This window comes from Zeus faber, assembly GCF_960531495.2.
Source record: "Zeus faber genome assembly, chromosome: 13".
Taxonomy (NCBI): domain Eukaryota; kingdom Metazoa; phylum Chordata; class Actinopteri; order Zeiformes; family Zeidae; genus Zeus; species Zeus faber.
Window position 1 is genome coordinate 14,793,272 of NC_137198.1, and position 19,452 is coordinate 14,812,723.

Here is a 19,452-nt window from a genome sequence, read left to right on the forward strand (position 1 = left end):
CACACCTTTGCCACATAGGTGTGGAGTTGACGGAAGGCCCAGGGCTGCCATCTGTGGGGCAGTATAGTCTCTCTAAGGTTCAGGTGGTGGTGGTCAAAGCCATAATAAATGTAGCCTGGTTAATGATTCCAAGGGGTGTGAAAGCTAAATGATTAATTAGTGAACCCTTGGTGCTGCAGTACAGAGATAAGTCAGAGTTATAAAACTTAGAAATAATGATTGAATAGAATTCAACACCAAATATCTATTCATACTTCATCAGACAGTTACAGTGGACCCAGTTCTTGTCCACACCAAGTATAATCTTTGAACTTGGAGCTTGAGTAAAGGTACCATCTTATCTACAATCTGACAAATGAGGCAGGAATGGAATTCAAGCTTTTCTATAGTGATGGAGCACAAACTCTACTGCACTTCTGCCCATACAGTCCAGTGTTGGATTTTATCCCATTTGGAGCTCATTGCACTAGATAATTCCAGCATCTTGTACCGCCTTTAACACTGTCATTCTCCTAGACTCTCTTGTCTAGCCTGTGGCAACATGTCTTGCACGCTCATGGAATTCCAAATACTGAGTCATCTCACCCCTATTACTTCAAGAAAGCCAATCAGTTTACCTTCAAATATGAAGTATGAAATATTAAAAAGGCCTCTCCAATCTATACTTAAGGTAAAAAACACAAAATGACCCACATTTTGTAGTAATATATACCTTTGTGAGCCCTTAAGCTTAAAGATTAATTAACTTTCTGAAAAGCTTTACTAAGTCAGTGTGTCAAGCTGGTTATACATTAACACATTGCATCCATTGGAACAGAAACTTTCAGATAATAAAGGGAAATAGCAGATGTGCAATACAAAATAAATGTGCTGGACAAGTGGGCCTGAGTTACCCATTTCTGTGTCGACCGAAGGAGACCGTACCACCACAGCAGCATCAGGAACAGGTAGGATGTGTGACAACCAAGGTGGTCAGAAAAGAACGTGTTTCTTCTGCAACCCCGACCTACCCGTCTGTCTCTGGCTGTGTCTGGGTCCGTGGGGCAAGGGCAGGGGCAGCAGGGGATTTGACTGAGCTCCACGGAGGCACAGCTTTTAATCTGCCGCTTACACAACACAGAGGGCCCGTCCACAAAAAAACAGTACTCTGTGCCGTCGGGTCATCACCCACCGGAAAGGACACATCACAGAGAATGAGACTCTCATGTCCCCCTGAGAATTCAGCGTGACCTTGCTCAAGAGCTCGTCCAAAAAACCCGGCGGTAAAATCTGTGCTCATGGTGGATTGCTTAATGCTAAAAGCAGAAATGTCAACTGATGCCGTTGAAAGTCCTTCTGGGACGGCGAGCTGACGGTGAGCCTTGGCTGTGACGGACAGGCCAAAAAACACACTGGATAGAGGAGGGAGAAAGCAGGTCAAGGGACACATATTTTTGGCTTTCATCTTGCTCCACAGAGAGCCAGAGTTCCCTAGAGATATCCAGTGCAGCGGAATTTGATCAACAGTGTAGACAGGGACCCATATATGAGTATTTGCATCTAATGCCAGCCCGACTGCTTCATGCAGAGAGGGCAGATGAGTCCCTGGAAATTGATCTGCCTGATTTGGTTTTCCTATAGAGCTGGCTCAGATGATAATCTCTCATTCACTCTAGTTCAACTTAAATATGTTTCACCTGGCCTTTTCCCAGTTTTCAGACTGGCCCAGAGAAATACTGTGTATTGAGAGTACAGACAGGCACATGATGAATGATTTATATTGGATGCCATGTGGCACTTGACACACTTGTGTAAGGGAACACATTGTGGCTGCTGGCCACAGATCTCATGTAAGATGTAAGAAATGCTCTGTGGAGGGTCAATCTGGGAGCTAATTGGGCTAGCCATTAGCTCCTCAGCCTCCCCTGGACCTCATGGAACAATAACACTTGCACTTTCTCACTTGTGCAGACCAATCAAGCTAAGAATGTATTTGACTTTCAGCCTTCATCACTATGGACACACACCACCGAGGACCACATTAATGTAGGCACAATTAATCTAGAATTGATGTACATCATCTCAGCAGGGAGTTACCTAACCAGGTTTTCTTATCTGCATATTTCAAATAAGGAAGAGAGGGACAGCAATAGGCAGACAAAAGGAAGGGAGTTATATTAACAGTTGCAGATCGAAAGCTCCAGTGTCCCTTGTCGGGTTTGAAAGACCAAAGAAAGACAAGGGGGGGGGGGGGGGGGGGGCAGAGGGATGCCAGGCAAGCTTTTCACCTGAGGCCCAGTTAAATAGAACATGCGAGACTGCTCAAGGACTACTGAGGAGGCCTGTTGGTTAGGTTAGTAAAAGAGGTCCTCTGGGGTGTGTCTGCCTTTTTGCTTATTATCTCCACCCATAAATACCTTGTCAATGACAATCTAACAATACTAGATTGTTTGTAAAATAAAAATTAGGTATAAAAAAGCACCTGCTTCTCTTCAACTATGGCAAAATTGGTTGATTAAACTTACCATGACGAATGGCAAGGGGGCTGCATTCAAATTGTCAGAAGCCTACATAGTCAAAACCCATCAACCCTGCATTAAAAATCCACCGCAAACCAAATAATTTGGCTCCTAATGGATCCAATTTTGCAATTAGATTGAAAAAATAAAAAACACACAAAAAAAAAATGTACCCAAAATGAACCAAGGCAATTTGTCACTAGGCATCAAATGAAAATGCTAAGGTAGGAGGACAGGAGAAAAACATTATAACGCAATGTAGATGTGTTCATCTGTTGGTTCTCATAAAATATTGACACCATATTCATTATGTATGAGTCATTTTGGTAAACACACACATAAGTGCTTTGTCTATCCTTAGGTTGTGAACTGAGGTTGTGACTATGTAGTTGACTTCAAGATTTTGAGCACACATCTTAGTTATGCTGCTAAATACAAAATCCAAGTGACTCCCAGCAGCTGTCTTTGGAAATAGTTCTGTTTAAGCAAATGTCTTCTGTTAAAGCATCTTATCTCTGCTGGCATCCGCAGATGTAAGTAAGTGGGAGGGATACCAATGTGCCAGAAATTTTCTTTAAATTCCCAATAACTTACATATTATGATGACTGTAAGTCGATAACTTTTCTTCAATAGCCTGTGCAGACGATAGTCATATTACCCTGATGGATTTGTCTCGCTCACAGGCAAAACCTGGTGGGTTAATCTCATCAGATCTTTGATACAGTATTGTGAGGATGACTCATACACGCTCAAGGTAGAGTGGGTCAATGTTGATGGGGCTGTGCAAGTGGCTTAGAGGAGAAAGGGAAGGAATTAAGGGGGAGGTAGAAAGTAGGTGTGAGAGGGACTTATCTCTGAACAAAGCGACTTGAATTGGGATGATGATTGGGACATTTTCGGGAGTTGGGTGTTTGTGAATGGATATATGGATATTCTTAACTACATGGCCACAAAAAAAACATTATTACTATCTTTTTAACAATATAATTTGGAGATAGACAGTCATTTTAGAACCACTGTCTTCCAACGCAATTTACTGAATGGTTATTTTCTTTTGAATACTGTTATGACGAGGATTATGAACAATGTTTCAGCCACTATTACTTTGCAAATGTTACAGTTGTAAACTGTAATGTGTTTAGACCATTTGTTGTGAGGTCGACACATGAGGTTCACTTATATTTGTGGCGCAAAGGAGAGTAATTGACAATGATGTGCCTTCCATGCTGTTTATATCAGAGATGGTAATATGGTATTTAAAAAAATGAAAAATGAAAAAAAACAAAACAATACCTTTTTTTTTTTTTCTTTTTCCCCCCTTATAGGCAAACGTGCAGATGGTTTTCTCACGCAGAGATGGAAATATTAAATTAGCTCTCAAGGGTTGCCAAATTTAGCAAAGATCGGCTCTGAAAATTATGGCGTCATAAGCCTTTCCAAACCCTCCAGAGATTTGAAATATCTCAGTGTAAATATATGTATGGCAGTGGATCTCAACTGCTGGTCCATGGACCTGGCACCGCTCCGTGGAATATTGGCTACTGGACTGCAGAGTCTGGCCCAGTATTTTTATATATCTGTATATATACTTTATGTATCCATGTCTATATGTAGACAATCCTTTCATAGTACTTATCGTTCATAATATTCGCTCAAATTTTTGGATAAAACATCTATTAACGTCCAACAGAAATGGATAGAAATAATTTATTGTTAAAAGCTGCATGGGTGAGTATTTGAGCATTGCAACATTACAACCTGATGAGGTTATAATCTAAAATAATATTGCCAGTGCTAATCTGCCGGAGATAAGCAGCACGCAATGTTTAGTGTTACACACCCAAGGCAGAGTTATCACCAAGGCTGAGCTATCACCCATGGTCATCCTACAAGGACGTGTGTAAATAATAGGTGGCTGTCCGGGCTGGAGAGGATAATACATGTATTCTACCACAAATGTACAATGGACAAAGTAAGATACAGTACATACTATATAATACATAGAGACCATGGGTAAGACATACATTTTATTTAATCACTAACGGTTTATCTTTTGTATCCACAACATCAACATATGTAACCGAAATTCATCGATTTTTAAACCTTTTGGGATATCTAATAAGAACAATATGTAGGGAAAACTGTAGCAAATACGATTACTTTTCATCCTAAAAGGCAACATTTAACTACAGCCTTTGCATTTAAGTGGCCCGGAGAGTCTCTTCTGCTGTTCCCTGATAAATACCAATGGCATGAACAGTGAACTTAACAAAATATATCTGTCATGCCAATCAGCTCCATATCCAGTTCCATTTTCGAATAATTATCTTCCATCATGTGAAAGCCCCCTGGCTTAGGTTACCCAATCCACCCTTTGCATGACCTCGCTGCCTCAGTCTCTTTCCATTTCTCTCTTTATCTCGATTTCAACACACACACACACACACACACACACACACACACACACACACACACACACACACACACACACACACACACACACACACACACACACACACACACACACACACACACCTCTTTATTATAATAGGTAGTGACAGCTTTATACATAGACTTGCCTAGCAAGGCCAAACTATTACCAGCGCCATCATCTTATCCTGCGATACGTCTGTGCTACTGCAACCATCAACAAGCACAGAACTCATGATGCAGAGGGCACATAACAACAGAAACTCAGGAACACAACAAACAACGTCTACCTGTAAATAACCCTTTCAACTAGGGCTGCTCGATCGTCGCAATGTGCGCACACAATAGACACATCGCAGGACGTACGGCGTCAAGCAAGGCAAATCGACTCAAACACGTCATGCTACAACTTTTTTTGCTGCTTGATACAAAAGAAAAACTCAAACAGTTCTCATTTTAGATGACTAATCTACAAGAGAAGTCTGTCTGATATAACATAATTTACTCAGATTTAAGGGTTCTTGGTATGGTTGGGTGGGTATCAAGAACCAATTCGAACCAACTTCTAACTTGGAACTGGTTTCAAACTTCCAAGAACCGTGGATTCAATGAGACACTTGCATTTCGATTCTGCATATCGGTTCCTAACTTTTGCATATTTCAGTCGTGCTCCCGACTCGCTCACTTTATGTTGTTGCGGCGCGGTAGCAGAGGGGCAAATGTTGTAATAATTAATCCCATGAGTAATTTACAGAACTGCAACGTTCTGCCATTTTGTTAACATTCACGTGCAGATAATGTAAAATATTTCCACAAATATTGCTGTAAAGCACCGCTGATTTGCGACAAAGCAATAGAAGCAGTATCGGGGTGGGCACACTTCTATTTACATCCTGGATCATGGCAGACTAAATTGTAATATTTTTCCATTACTTATTCAAATCGTTTCGGTTTGTAATTGTATGTGTTGATCATTCCTTATAAGAAAGAGTAATATTTATTTTTATAAATGAAGCCCAAAAAAAAAAAAAAAAAAAAAAAAACCTTCCTCTCACAGTTGACAGTTTACTGTTTATAGCCTAAATGTTCCAAGAATGAAAGTATTATTATTTTTATTTTCTATGCAGACGTACTCCCCTTCAAAATCACCCCAATCATTTCAGAATGATTCATTCTCTCCAAATACAGCTATTCAAGTCATCTGGTGAAAATTCCTGTATTTTTTCATATCGCAATATATATATATATATATATATATATATATATATCGCAGAAAAATAAAATATTGCAATGTCAGTTTTTTCCAATAACATTGCAGCCCTAGTTTCAACAGCGCAGCTAAAAATATGGAAGAGTACCCCCCACCCCATTCATTGGTATGGAATGTACATGTAGGGTTTATTTGTGAATGTGTATCTTTGGTGGTTGTGGGGTGGAGGGCAGAGTACTGCAGTCCCTAGGCTAGCCTGCCTCCAACTACTACATGACATGAAGGATCTGCTGGACTCCCTGGAGAGGCTGGATGCACGTTGGGAAACAAAGCACTGCTTACTTTGGGAATACTCCCAGGACAGAGTTCTGTTGGGTGTTCTGGAGATATCTTTTAAAAAGAAATGAGTCGAGTGGGAAACGAATCCCAAAGGACAAAAGAGTAGGTAAAAAAAGAAGAGTGAAAAACGCCATGGAAAAATAGAGGGGCGAAAAATAGCCATTGATTTACATCTGTTGGTGGGTAGGTTGTTGACAAGACAGCTATGTTTGCACCCTAAGTAGTAAAACTATAACAGAGCGTGACATGTCACTATACCTGCAGCAAGACTATACTGCATATTTGAAATACCACCGTCAGTTACAGGGTCCGTCCAATGCCTTTTTCATGTAATGGTAACAATACTGTACCCTAACCTAAATCCTAAACAGAACTTGACATAGAGGTTTCATTTGTGAATTTCAGTAGCAGTTTTGTGTAATCTCGTTTCGTTTTTTTTTTTTTAGCTTACAAAATAATAAATAAATGACTAGAAATAATAAACACACGGGACATTCAAAATCGGTTTCCTATTCATAATATGTAACCAAAGGTTTCAGCGTTCATATTTGTACTTGGAATCAGCAAGTCCCCAAGAATAAGTACTTTAGGAATCGTGTCAACCCAGATGCCTCTCTGAGGCGGTGATACAGTTGGCACCAAGAAACTCTTGAGCAGCTTGTCAGTCTCCATTGATTTCTGGTTCTTTATGAAGCTGGCACATTACATCACAAAGCTTCATTGGATACTGGACTTTCACGAATCTTGCCAAACTGGTGCTTCGCCGATTTTTGCCAGAATAACAGGCTTCTAAGCCTACTCACTTCCAGACCAGACCAACAACGCACAACTCCTTTTATTTGAAATTTCTCTACAAGGCTTTACGAAAATAGAAAAAACAAGTTACGGTACTTTAAATAAATAAGTAAAATAAAAATTAAAAGATGGTAGCCACTTACCTGAACGACGTCGATTCCACGTTTCCTGAAACATAAATTGACTTTCATTAGTTCGATTGAATGGATTGAGCATATTTAATAGAATGAATATAACCTACATGCCTACACCCAAGTACACAGCGAGAACCTTTCATGAGAAATATATATGAAAATGAAGACTATCCGTGTAGTTTCCTCTTGTTTAGTCTCAGTTTTTTATCTGAAGCATGAGCATCATTTTTTGACCCATTATTTGAAGTTTTCAACAGAAGGACTTCAATCTATAGCAGATGATAGTTGAAATGCAAGTTCTTAGGCCAGAGCATAACAATTCTAAGCTTTCGGCAAAAAGTGGTTGCTAGGCAACTAGCAAAGTTAAGACATGAGTGCCGTCTTCAGTGTTGTTTGACTAAGTGACTTCCACCTGCTCTGTTATAAAATAACAAAATAATATACAGAACGTAAGTGAAACCTAAACACACGTCTTCTCCATCTCTGCCTCAGCAAGAACAATGGAGTCTTTAGGAACAAAACTTGATATAAATGCATTTTCACTAGCATCTTTCCTTCAATTGAGAAGATGCAATCAGAATGTGTTGATTTTATTTAAATAAATTTAAAAAACAACACAAAAAAAAGACAAAGTTCCTCATTTCAAAAGGGTTTGCTAATAAACTGTCAACGGGGCGAGAGCACTTGAACATGTTAAAACCTGCTGGTTCCTGGCAAGCTCTTGTGAAAATCAAATTAGCCCTATTACTCCATTTAGAGAGGAAGGAATTGTGGACTAAAAGAACGCCAATGTCACTCTGCTTAGCTGGTGGTGAAGCTCCACAAAATGGTTAGAACAATATCAAGACGGCTATCAACAGCCGAAAAACAAACTCGAATGGCTTGCACAACAGGTTTTGTGGCAGAAGGCCTGAACCATAAACCACTCCAGAACTACCACACAGTCTGCCCCTGTTCTTATGAGGTAACAGCCCCATGGTAACAGCAGACCGACCGTTCACAACAATGTCGATATTTAATACTGCAGCTGGCTTGTTTCATGTGGTGTCGATGGGGACTTTGGTTTCGCCCCAGCTCCGATATATAGAGAGATTGTCTGCTCTCCCATATTGTTGTAGTGCTGACACCAAAAAAGGGATAAAGGGAAGACTAAACAGAGAAGCAGGCCAGGGCCAGACCTTTTTGTTTAGGCTTGACACAAAAACGCACACAGAGATATATTGTACTGACAAATCCTTCCATGTCACCATTACCAGTAACATACTTACAAATAGTATGCGTCTAATAGCAATAACCCCAAGGATAGCTATCCATGGTATATCATAAGACTGATTTAAAGCAAGGCAGTAAATGCAACTCTAGTGGCAAAATGCACAAAAAAAATGTTGTATCTGATGCAGGTTGTCAAATACATTGAATAAGGTAAGAGCAAAGAGAAACACTATTTCCAAACACAGATGTAGCCCAATGCAATGTATTCAACACCCAGTACACATAACAGAAATTAGTGGCTGCACTCTTGACAGGAGGAAGTGACGATATTTCCGTAGTGCACAATCTTGAAGCCCTCGTTTCTGGATGGAACGGGGTCTATAGCAAAGCTTCTGAATAGCTTCTGATCATAATTCTAGATTATGATCGTAATCCCAAGCCTTCCCAAAGAAACAGCGCAGGTCCGCTCTGAGCAGCAGGATCTCCCTACACACAGCTGAACCGGACAGGACCGACTCCACACCGGAGCGCTCATGATGTCAGATGCATGAGCTTGAAGGCAAGCCATGTCAGTTTTACGAGAGCTAGAAGACGAGTTTCTACCTCCAGAAGCCGGTCTGTCTACTGAGCAACACCATTCCACATGGCGAAAGCTTAGTAGGGAAAATTGAAAATTTGACAAGTAAAAGGGTACGGGGGAAGCTTTTCTTCTAAATGTCTAGACCATAAAAAGTAAGGTTGTCCTCCTGACATCAGGTTCGGCAAAGGAGCTGAAACAAATGCATACCAGCTGGCCCGAGGTCCAAGTTTATAATACCGATGTCTTAACAGAAGTGCTACAGACAGAGACACCTTGGCGCGGTACAAGGCGCCCTGCTTCTATGAAATACAATCGTTTTTTATTTGAAGCAAACCGAGGCTATGTGTATATATATATATATATATATATATATATATATATATATATATATATATATATGAGAGACATGAATATGAAAGTATGGTGAATTCTATATCTTCTACATCTTAGGGATCACTCTTACCAGAATAGCATATTATAAGGGAAGTGAAAATCCATTTCAAAAAGAGAACCAAAACTAAATGTATTACTGGCTCTTTGCAATGTGGTACTGATTGCATTGGCTGTTGCAGTTAGAAAGCTATCAATTTGGTTGTTCTTAGTAGGATCTGTCATCACAAAGTCAAAGTACCGCTTTTCAAAAATGACAACCAACTGAATTATACCCTCAACAAGATTCCAGAGCGGGAGGGCGTTGATTTGCCACAATGAGATTAAAAATGTTTTGTGGATTACAATGTGGTAATCTAGGCTCTTGTGCCTCAAAATCAAATTGTTTAATGGGGCAGAACATTTACCAAAGGTAAAAAGCCTCAGCGATGGAATCAATAGTTCTTTCAAAATAAAAGGGGCAAATCCAAGCAAAACCGAATTCAATAGAAGTGTTTCAGCGATAGCTTACTGTTAAACATTAGCTTTTATTGCTGTTGCGTTTTCAAATGAATGGGACCTTACTGTACATCGACAGGGGTAGAAAGCAACTCATGGGATCAGAATGTTGATCACAGACCAATTTACAATGGTGGTCTGACATACTTAAGCTTTCACTAGCAGCAATGTATGGCTCACTTCTCTCAAAGTCAAGACTGCCCGGAAAACCCATGTCCCATTTTACAACATGTTATGTAACCTGTTATCTCCTGTGAAGACAGATCGGCTATTACATGGCAAGATAATATACAGCACAATACCTCGACACATCTCCTCCCCACTGTAAGTGCACCCACACCATATGAAATGCATGTTGCTATGGGAAAACATCTCAAGCAGCGTTCATATCATGACTGTGATGTTCTACAGACTGGTGTTGATCTAAGTACCTTAGAAAAACCACAAACCTGAAACGAGACAATAAGACAAACTCTTCCCTTTGATGCCAGCAAGAAATTCAATTTGATTTGTGAGCAATATAACTCCCCTGTCACAAACAGCAATACTCCGTAATACCATATACCTATGGAATAAAGCACTAAATGTTATGCCTCTTTCTAATAAAAAAATAAATAAAAGGTAAACCAAAGGATGCTTTCTTGGGTTAAGCTCTGGATCTTTTGCTTTTACAACCGTTTTTTAAGGCCACTAACCTTGTGGGCTACCCAACCTTCAGTGACTTTTGTTTCCTCCCATCAAGAACTGGTTCCTCATACTATAGGGTGTCCATCCATGATTAGAATAAATTACATAATCCCGAATTAAGAGACACCAGAGTATAGATTTCACAAGAAAACAACCGGTCCGTCACATTCGATACGACCCAAGACCTGCAGTAGCTGCTGTGTACCAGCTCCTTCAATGTGATTTAACACCCAACGAGAAATAATACATTTTAAAATTGTAAAAAAAACAAAACACAGATGGTTTTCAGCACATACCTGCACAGGTCGGCAAAGGCCTGAAAATTAAGCTTTTTCATCTTTTTCTCGCTGAGCCAGTAGCCGACTCTCCGGCCTTTGAGGAAGGTCTGCATGTTGCACTGAATGTGGAAGATGTGACGGAGGAATGAAGGCGCACAGGACACAACAGGATGCCTCAGCAGCTGCCAGGGCAGGAGAGAAAAACCGGTTCAGGACGAGAACCAAACAGGTCCTGGCTGTTTAGCCAAGTACATGGTAAGAGTGGGGAGTATGGTAGTGAAGACAGATGAGTAGCGTTTAAAAAATGCAAAATCTTAAACAAAAAAACAACAACGACGACATAAAAAGGATATACAGAATATTCTAAAATTGCTCTATACACCAAAGACACATTACCAAAAAAAAAAAAAAGCTTTGACAGGGGCTTAGTGGCAGTAAGGGTGCACGTTTTAACTGGGTATAAACACAAATATGAATACGGTCTGATCTTTCTGTACATGATGAATATGTATCCTGTATAGCACTGTATAGACAAGGCCGATGATAGATGTGTTAGGTCTAACTTATTAGATAGATAAGAGTAGTGCGTTTGCATACATACAGAGTATAATCAAATCTGTACATATACTGTGCGTAGCAGGGTGGAAATCGAAATTGTTATATATATATATATATATATACACATACACACACACACACACACACACACACACACACACACACATACATACACTATATAAATTATTGCAAAAATGAGCGTTATTGAGAGTGATACAGTGTTATAACAATATTTTAGATAGTTTATTGCAGATATGTTGTTGTGTCTGTTTGGATGTTGTTCCGTGTTGACCGTAACACTACCCCTGAATGATAGTAGTTGTAACCCGTGGTAGCATTATCTAGCCCTGGACCAAAATGAATGCACGGACATGCAGCATTTAGTTTGAATTTGGCCGCTTTAGCTAAGCTGTGCTGCTAACGTTAGCCCTGTCTTCACTGAGGTGTGAATCGGTAAAAGCATACAGTACGTTCAGTAGCGGCTAAGCTAAGCTAAGCTACTGGGCGCTAACCTGGCAGTTGGAGCCGTTCCTCCCGGATGGTGTTCAGGTCTTCGGGGAGCTAGCTCGGATGTCTTCCCATCCTCCGGGCGTCTGCTTTTAAGCGGCGGACTGGTTCGGCTGGAAGCACGTCAGGATGTTCTTCCGTCCGCCGTCCGAGTCAGACTGAAACTGAAGCCTCCCCAACAGCGCACACCCTGACAGTCAGACATCCGGGAGAGGGGTGACGGGTCACCTGCTGCCACCCCGCGGTGGACTGTAGGCGCCGCAGGTTTTCCTCTCGACAGGCGGGTTCCAAACTTTTATTTCATATTTGTGGGAGACTAAACTCGGGCTGAGGATCATCCCCAAAAAGGCGTACACGTTTGATCTGCCTGCAGTGGTGCACAGAAGAGCTACTGTAGCACAAATAGCTGAAAAGTGAATGCCGCTATGATGGAAAGGTGTCAGAACACACAGTGCATCACAGCTCGCTGTGTATAGAGCTGCGTAGACGCAGACCGGTCTGAGTGCCCATGCTGACCCCTGTCCACCACCGAAAGCACCTACAATGGGCACACGAGCGTCACAACTGGACCATGGAGCAATGGAAGAAGGTGACCTGGTCTGATGAATAATTTCCTTTGACATCATGTGGATGGCTGGGTGCGTGTGCATTGTTTACCTGGGGAAGAGATGGCACCAGGATGCGCTATGGGAGGAAAGCAAGCCGGCGGAGGCGGCGTGACGCTCTGGAAAAATGTTCGGCTGGGAAACCTCGGGTCCTGGCATTCATGTGGATGTTGCTTTGTCACGTAGCACCTACTTTAACATTGTTGCAGACCAAGTACACCCCTTCATGGCAACGGTTTTCCCTGATGGCAGTGGACTCTTTCAGCAGGATAATGCGCCCTGTCACACTGCAAGAATGCATTCAGGAATGGTTGGAGGAACATGACACAAGGTTAAAGGCGTTGACTTGACCTCCAAATCCACCAGATCTCAATCCTATCGAGAATCTGTGGGATGTGCCGGAACAACAAGCCCGATACACGGGGGCCGCACCTCACAACTTACAGGACTTAAAGCATCTGCTGCTAACGCCTTGGTGCCAGATACCACAGGACACCCTCAGAGGTCTTGTGGAGTCCACGTCCCGACGGGTCAGAGCTGTTTTGGTGGCATGAGGGGGACCTACAGAAAATGAGTGGTTATTAGTGGTGTTTTTAATGGTGTGGCTAATCGGTGTGTATCACCACCACTCTTATCTTTGTTATGTAGTTGAGTGCTCATCTACCTATGTAATACAAAATAATAATTTTGTTGCGAACTCCCTTTAATCCACTCATAAACCACATTTTGGGAACCCCGGCTATATTTGATCTATAATGAAGGAGACCATGGAAAGATTAAAATGCAAATATTATACAAAACAAACGAGAGAGAAGCGATCGGACTGATTAATGTGTCTATATCGCAAAACGACCTGTTGTTGGAAGCTTGGACAGAGTTTCCAACCATATAGCTCAGACATGGTGGGTGCAGCACATTGCGGCTGCAGCGCATGGTGGGTGCAGCATGCAGGAACAACACCCAGAACATGATGCCACCAGCAGGTACACATCATGGCAGCTAAAAAAAAATGACCTTTATCTCGAGGAATGCGGTGCAGGATCGCCATCCTCTGGATAGACAACTGTAACACGAACTCTCTCGAATTTGAATGAGCGTGAAGTATAATTGCTCTGCTCTTAAGACTGAGCAATGTTTAATTTTCTATAATACAATGTCATTACAAACTTATTGGAACGGGTGAGGTAAATACATATATTTGACAAAAGTAATGGGGGCAATATTAAATAGCAGTTTGTGGCATGTTAAAAAATAAATGTAAGCATATATATTGAATTACTGGCATTTTTTAAAGGCACTTTTCAAGCACCTAGATGATGTATTCGTGTAATTTGCTTTAATATTGTTTTGTTTTTTTTTCCCATTTGTGATTTATGTATATGCTACACTGAGCAGTTTTCAGTTTTCAGCACATAAATGTATTGTTGAACTCATGTAAACAGAGACGCCTTGAACCTGGAAACGTCATTGGGCGTTGGACCGCGATGGAACGTGTTTGTTATTGGAACGCGTGAGGATTCATTTTTTCTCAGTCATATTATTTGAATGAAATATGTTTTGTTTCAGGAAAACGACAACCAGGTTACGATTTACGAAACATGACATCTTTGGGATAGAACAACAATAATAATAATAATAATAATAATAATAGTTATAATAATAATAATCCGCTAGTTAACTTCCGGTATCTCGCGGCTCCCACTTCCGGCACGTGCGCAGATTCCCGCCAGGAGAGGCCGTTTGTCAACAGCGTCGCAGCCCCGGCGCAGTGTCCGTGTCGCGGCTTTATTGTTTATTTCCCACCGGGAATGGCGGCGAGCGAAGACCACGACATCGTGTCCCTCGGAGACATCCTCGCGGACGAGGACGAGTGCAGAGAGGCGTTATCCGTGCTGGCTGGAAGTGACCCCGAGAACTGCTCCTACTCTCGGGTAACAACAACAAAGACCCGGCGCCCGGTGTGACTCGACTCACACAAGCTAGCTTCGTGTGTGTGTGTGTGTGTGTGTGTGTGTGTGTGTGTGTGTGTGTGTGTGTGTGTGTGTGTGTGTGTGTGTGTGTGTGTGTGTGTGTGTGTGTGTGTGTGTGCGCGCGTGCGTGTGTGTGTGTGTGTGGGGTTTAGCTAATTAAACGTCTGCGGTTACTTGGGCACCGAGAGACAAACAGTGACTCGATGATGATCCAGGTCCCTTTTAAAATGTCTGGAATTCAGATCGACCAAAGTCGTCTCGTTGAATTGTCTTAAATGAGAGCTCACGAGGAAAATTGGTGAAGACCTTCTGCATCCTAGTGAACTTCCAAGTACCACATAATCTAATAGACACCCTCATATTTACCTGCTCTTGAAAAAAAATGCCCGTTCTAAGCGAGCCCAACTGGCTTTATACTGAGAAACTAATAACTACACTTTATTGAACAAGAGATGGGGATTCTTTGACCAAAAATGGGTCTAAAATTCAGTTAAAATGTGTCTTTCAAATTCCTGAAATTAAATTGAGCTGTCTCATACCTCCCGTTTATACCTTGTATCTGAAATCCAGGGATATGTGAAGAGACAGGCGGTGTTTTCCTGCAATACTTGCACTCCCACGGGCGCAGAATCTGCTGGGCTCTGTCTCGCCTGCGCCAATAAGTGCCACGACGGGCATGACATCTTTGAGCTGTATACCAAAAGGTACTCGGGGAGGAAAACAGTTTGGTAGAATAACATCGGTCTGGCACGCGAGCCGGCGTAGTTAAATTACACTGAATCCTCCGTTTTGTGTCCCGTTTCCTCCACAGGAACTTTCGCTGCGATTGTGGAAACGGCAAGTTTAGGGATTTCAAATGCCAACTTGTTGCAGTAAGTGTTCTCATGTTGTAGATTCCGCTGCTCAAGGCTTGTATGGTATGCATGTAGCGATCTATTTTTTAATTTTATTTGGGGTTTTATTCCCCCCGTCTTCACAGAATAAAGACGGTCTGAATCCCAAAAACAAATACAGTCACAACTTCCAAGGAAAGTACTGCTCATGTGATCGGCCGTACCCAGACGCAGACGATCAGGTATTCCTTGCTCTGCTTTCTCACATTATCCAGCGTTGGTTCCTTCTCATATCCTGTCATTACTCATTATCTCCAAACACTTTTTTTTTTTTTTTTTATATATAAACCTTCTGCTAGGTGGCTGATGAGATGATCCAGTGTGTTATCTGCGAGGATTGGTATCACACCAGGGTAGGTGTTATGCAAATACTGGAATAAATGGGAACTTGCCGTCAGCGCACCAAACAGTCTTTCGTTGATGTACATTTGAGGTCTTTAATCTTACAATTTTCAGCAAAACGCTTGACGCTTTTATTCATATCCTTTTATCTCTATGAACGTCAACAAGCCATTCCGCACTTCAGTCCTTCAACACCAGCGTCATTTTATTGGGAGTTTTATCCCTTCTTCTGTGCTCTTTCCTGGACAGCACCTGGGCTGTACAGTGGTTGACTCTGAAGACTTGCAGGAGATGGTGTGTGAAGGCTGCATGAACAAAGCTCCGTACCTGTGGACCTACGCCGCCCACCTCGCAGCAGGTGACTTACTTTCCTGACAACGCCGGACATCCCCGTCTTGAAGGGCATTTGAGCGGCATGTCCAGGCGTCCGTGTTGTAACATTGCTTTTTTTTTTTTGTTTTGTTTTGTTTTTGTTTCCCCCACGTGAAGTGTCGCCAGTGATCAAAGCCAGCCAGTCCGAAGCGGAGGTGGAGGTGGAGGTCGAGGTCAACGTGGATGAAACTGGAGTGGAGGACGCGCAGTGTCTTCCCTGTAAGAACGGCGGGGAGGGCTCGTCCTCCAGCTTTGGCTGTGAACTTCAGCAGAGGGTGAGAAATCAGCAGTGACTGAGACCTGACGTTTTGAGTATGGTTCCTCATTATCAGTATGTCTTTTATTCCGACTGTTGTACTGAATTCTATTACTGTGTCATGGTTGGATCATTATCAGGGTTCAACACTAGGTTGTGCTGGAGAGTAGCGAGTGGCCTGTTTTCTTTCTTTTTTTTTTTTTTTTTTGGGGGGGGGGCGGTTTCCTCTCTTCTCCCCCTTTCCTCCTGACTTCCTTCCCTTTTTGGATAATTGAGGAAATGACCCATGAAGCACAGCTCTCTGCGCTCTGTGGATGGTTTAGGCTGGCTGTGACAGGAGACAGCTTACTATACACAAGGGGGATTTTATCAGCAGACATCGTTGTGCCCGAGCCTTTTTTTTTTTTTTAATTCTCTCAGCTTGTGCATCTTTCTCGCTGGAGATATTAGGTTTTACTCAATGTAAGCCAGAGCGTCCGTCTCGCTCCGTTCTCACTGTGGTCATTGCATTTTGCTCCAGGAGGCGGAGAAAAGGCATTCCCCTTGCAAACGGACTCACCAGGAAATGACAGGCAGCCCCATGGAGTCCACGGCCGCGGTTGTCCCGTGCAGGTTGAAGGCGCTCCTGGCTCAGGGTCTGGAAAGGGCGAGGCAGGGAGCGGTGTTCTGGCCCTACGACTGGCGCTCCCAGCTCTGCACCTGTGTCGACTGCAAGGTCGCTCTCAAAACCCTTTTGCTTTTATTTGCAGTGAATGCTCCGACAGATTTTAAAGGGCATAGGTGTTTCTTTTACCCCCTCGTGACCCTGGTTTACGCCGAAAGATTTACGTGGCGTATATATATCTTCCCCCTCGATGCCCAGAGGACCTATGTGCAGTCGGAGGTGCAGTTTCTGCTCGACCAGTCGGACACCGTCCTGGCCTACGAGAACAGAGGCAGAGAAGAGCCGTTTGGCGAGGACCCGCTCATGTCCTTCCTGAGCTCCATGGACCACGTGCAGCAGCTGGAGATGATTTACCGTGAGGATAGTGGGACTGGTGGTCAAAATGGACAATTAACTTTTATCAGCACTAGCTGGTTAGATGAAACAATGTAATGTTGATTTTTTTTTTACTGAAGTAATTACTTGGCCAGTCATTAAAAAAAAAAACCTTTCTTCTCTCTAGATTATAACGACATGAAAACAGAGCTGACTACTTTCTTACAACAATATGCTGTCGAAGGAAAGGTAAGGACAAATTCTTAAGTGATGCCTTCTAATTGGACATTAACAATGAGATGGCACTTTTGCGACCAAAGTGTGTTCATTCCTTCTGTTTGATAAATGTGATAACTTACTTGATGGAAACAATCCAATGTCCTTTTTTCTTTTTGTCAGGTGATCACAGCAGAAGACATTCGGCAGTTCTTTGAGGGTTTGCTGTCGAGGAAAAGACGACGCCCAAATGCAGGTTACCAGTGAAGCGGCGGCACTGCCGAGTGACGCCCGAAGAGAAGGACCGAATGTGAAACCGAGAGGACCGCCGTTCCTGCTGAACATAGTTTAGAAGTGAAGCCATTTGCTGCTACAAATATTATTTTTAAGACTTATACAGTGAAGAGATTTAAGTGCCAATTTTGCTTGTATGGATTTACCCGTTTTCCTCTTTGACTGTTAAGACTTTGTTGGGTTTGAGTCCCGTTTAATTGTTCTCTGTAGGTATGTCAACTTTTTTGTCAGGGTTGAGTCTTGCTGTCACTCTTTACTTGAAATGTTCCTTAGTGTTATGAGGATGAGAACCTTCTGCCCAGTGTCCTTTAAAATGTCTGAGCTAGGGTATTTGAAATGAACACGACGATAGTCAGCTTCAAAACAACCACGTACATTCCTGTTTGAATTTTAGCCTTTTGATTTTGATAAGTGTTCTTGTCCAGTTTCGGCGTTGACCAAAGGAATATTGCTTATTGTTCATGAAACAAAAGAAAATGCAAGTTTCTAATAAACCAACTGTTTCTGATGCACAAAAATAACAAGTGAAATGAAGAGTTTCCATTATATCAAACCAGTTTATTTTGAGGATGCCAGAATTTACCACTGTTATGCACCTTTTGAGGTGACAGTAGAAAAATAGATTCAGTGAAACTAAATGCAACTTGGTACGTCGATCTACAAAAGTGTTTGTATGCCACAAGTACAATGTACCTGTTTAGAAATTCAATACAAGCAGTCACACACGTTCAGATGGTTTCAATTTCAAAGGTGCTAAATGATAAAACTATTTACACAAAATGAGCTACATGAATTTTTAAAGAACTACTTGATGCAGGCTGGTAAGCTGGTAGAAAAAGCTTGCATAGACATCAAAGTCACTTCTCCAATAAAAGCCCAGCTGTGGCTGGGGGAAGGCACTGACTTCTCTACAGCAAAGAGCAGAACGAGGACGCTTCTAATTCAATGGAACACTGTCCTGGAAAATAACACAGCTACCCAACATGAACACGGGGAAGAATCTGGAGTTTTGCATTTTTTCCCCATGAAGCAAGCTAAATGGAAAATGTTTTTTCTCCTCCCTGGCAAATTTATAACCACTAAGCATAGAAACATATCTCGAGATCCTCTACATATTCCTGTTACTTAAACGGTCGGTAAGAAATTAGGGGGGGGGGGGGGGGGAGACACCTAAACAAAACACAGTAATCCACACCATCTACAATATTGAACAAGCGGCCCCAAAATGCATGACAATTAACAAGACAAAATAGATTCTCAGACACAATCTTCAAGATTATACCACACATTCTTGGTGAAATTTCATGACAGAGACAAGTACACAGTGTCGTCCACTACAGTACAAACACAAACCTTCAACAACCACTACAATGTGATAGATCATTAACAATTCATCAGATCACGCAAT

General features: G+C 42.0%; 2 protein-coding genes across 2 annotated transcripts in view; one reads left to right on the top strand and one right to left on the bottom strand.

Annotated features, from left to right (window-relative positions):
- Nucleotides 1-12,260, bottom strand: part of LOC307239087 (inositol-tetrakisphosphate 1-kinase-like) — a 31,271-nt gene extending 19,011 nt beyond the window's left edge. The window contains exons 1-3 of the mRNA XM_080012346.1: nucleotides 12,123-12,260; nucleotides 11,071-11,234; nucleotides 7,417-7,441 (exon numbers count right to left, since the gene is read on the bottom strand). Coding sequence (XP_079868472.1) covers nucleotides 7,417-7,441; nucleotides 11,071-11,165 — 120 coding nt within the window. The 5' untranslated portion in view covers nucleotides 11,166-11,234; nucleotides 12,123-12,260. The remainder of the gene's footprint in view (nucleotides 1-7,416; nucleotides 7,442-11,070; nucleotides 11,235-12,122) is intronic.
- Nucleotides 12,261-14,530: 2,270 nt separating this feature from the next.
- Nucleotides 14,531-18,432, top strand: LOC307238858 (putative E3 ubiquitin-protein ligase UBR7; the record flags this gene model as incomplete). The annotated part of the gene is made up of 11 exons (XM_080012011.1): nucleotides 14,531-14,653; nucleotides 15,263-15,396; nucleotides 15,504-15,564; nucleotides 15,672-15,767; nucleotides 15,885-15,938; nucleotides 16,177-16,285; nucleotides 16,417-16,574; nucleotides 17,076-17,270; nucleotides 17,418-17,574; nucleotides 17,722-17,783; nucleotides 17,934-18,432. 11 exons carry the CDS (start codon nucleotides 14,531-14,533, stop codon nucleotides 18,015-18,017), a joined length of 1,233 nt encoding a protein of 410 aa, XP_079868137.1. The 3' UTR covers nucleotides 18,018-18,432.
- Nucleotides 18,433-19,452: the final 1,020 nt, after the last annotated feature.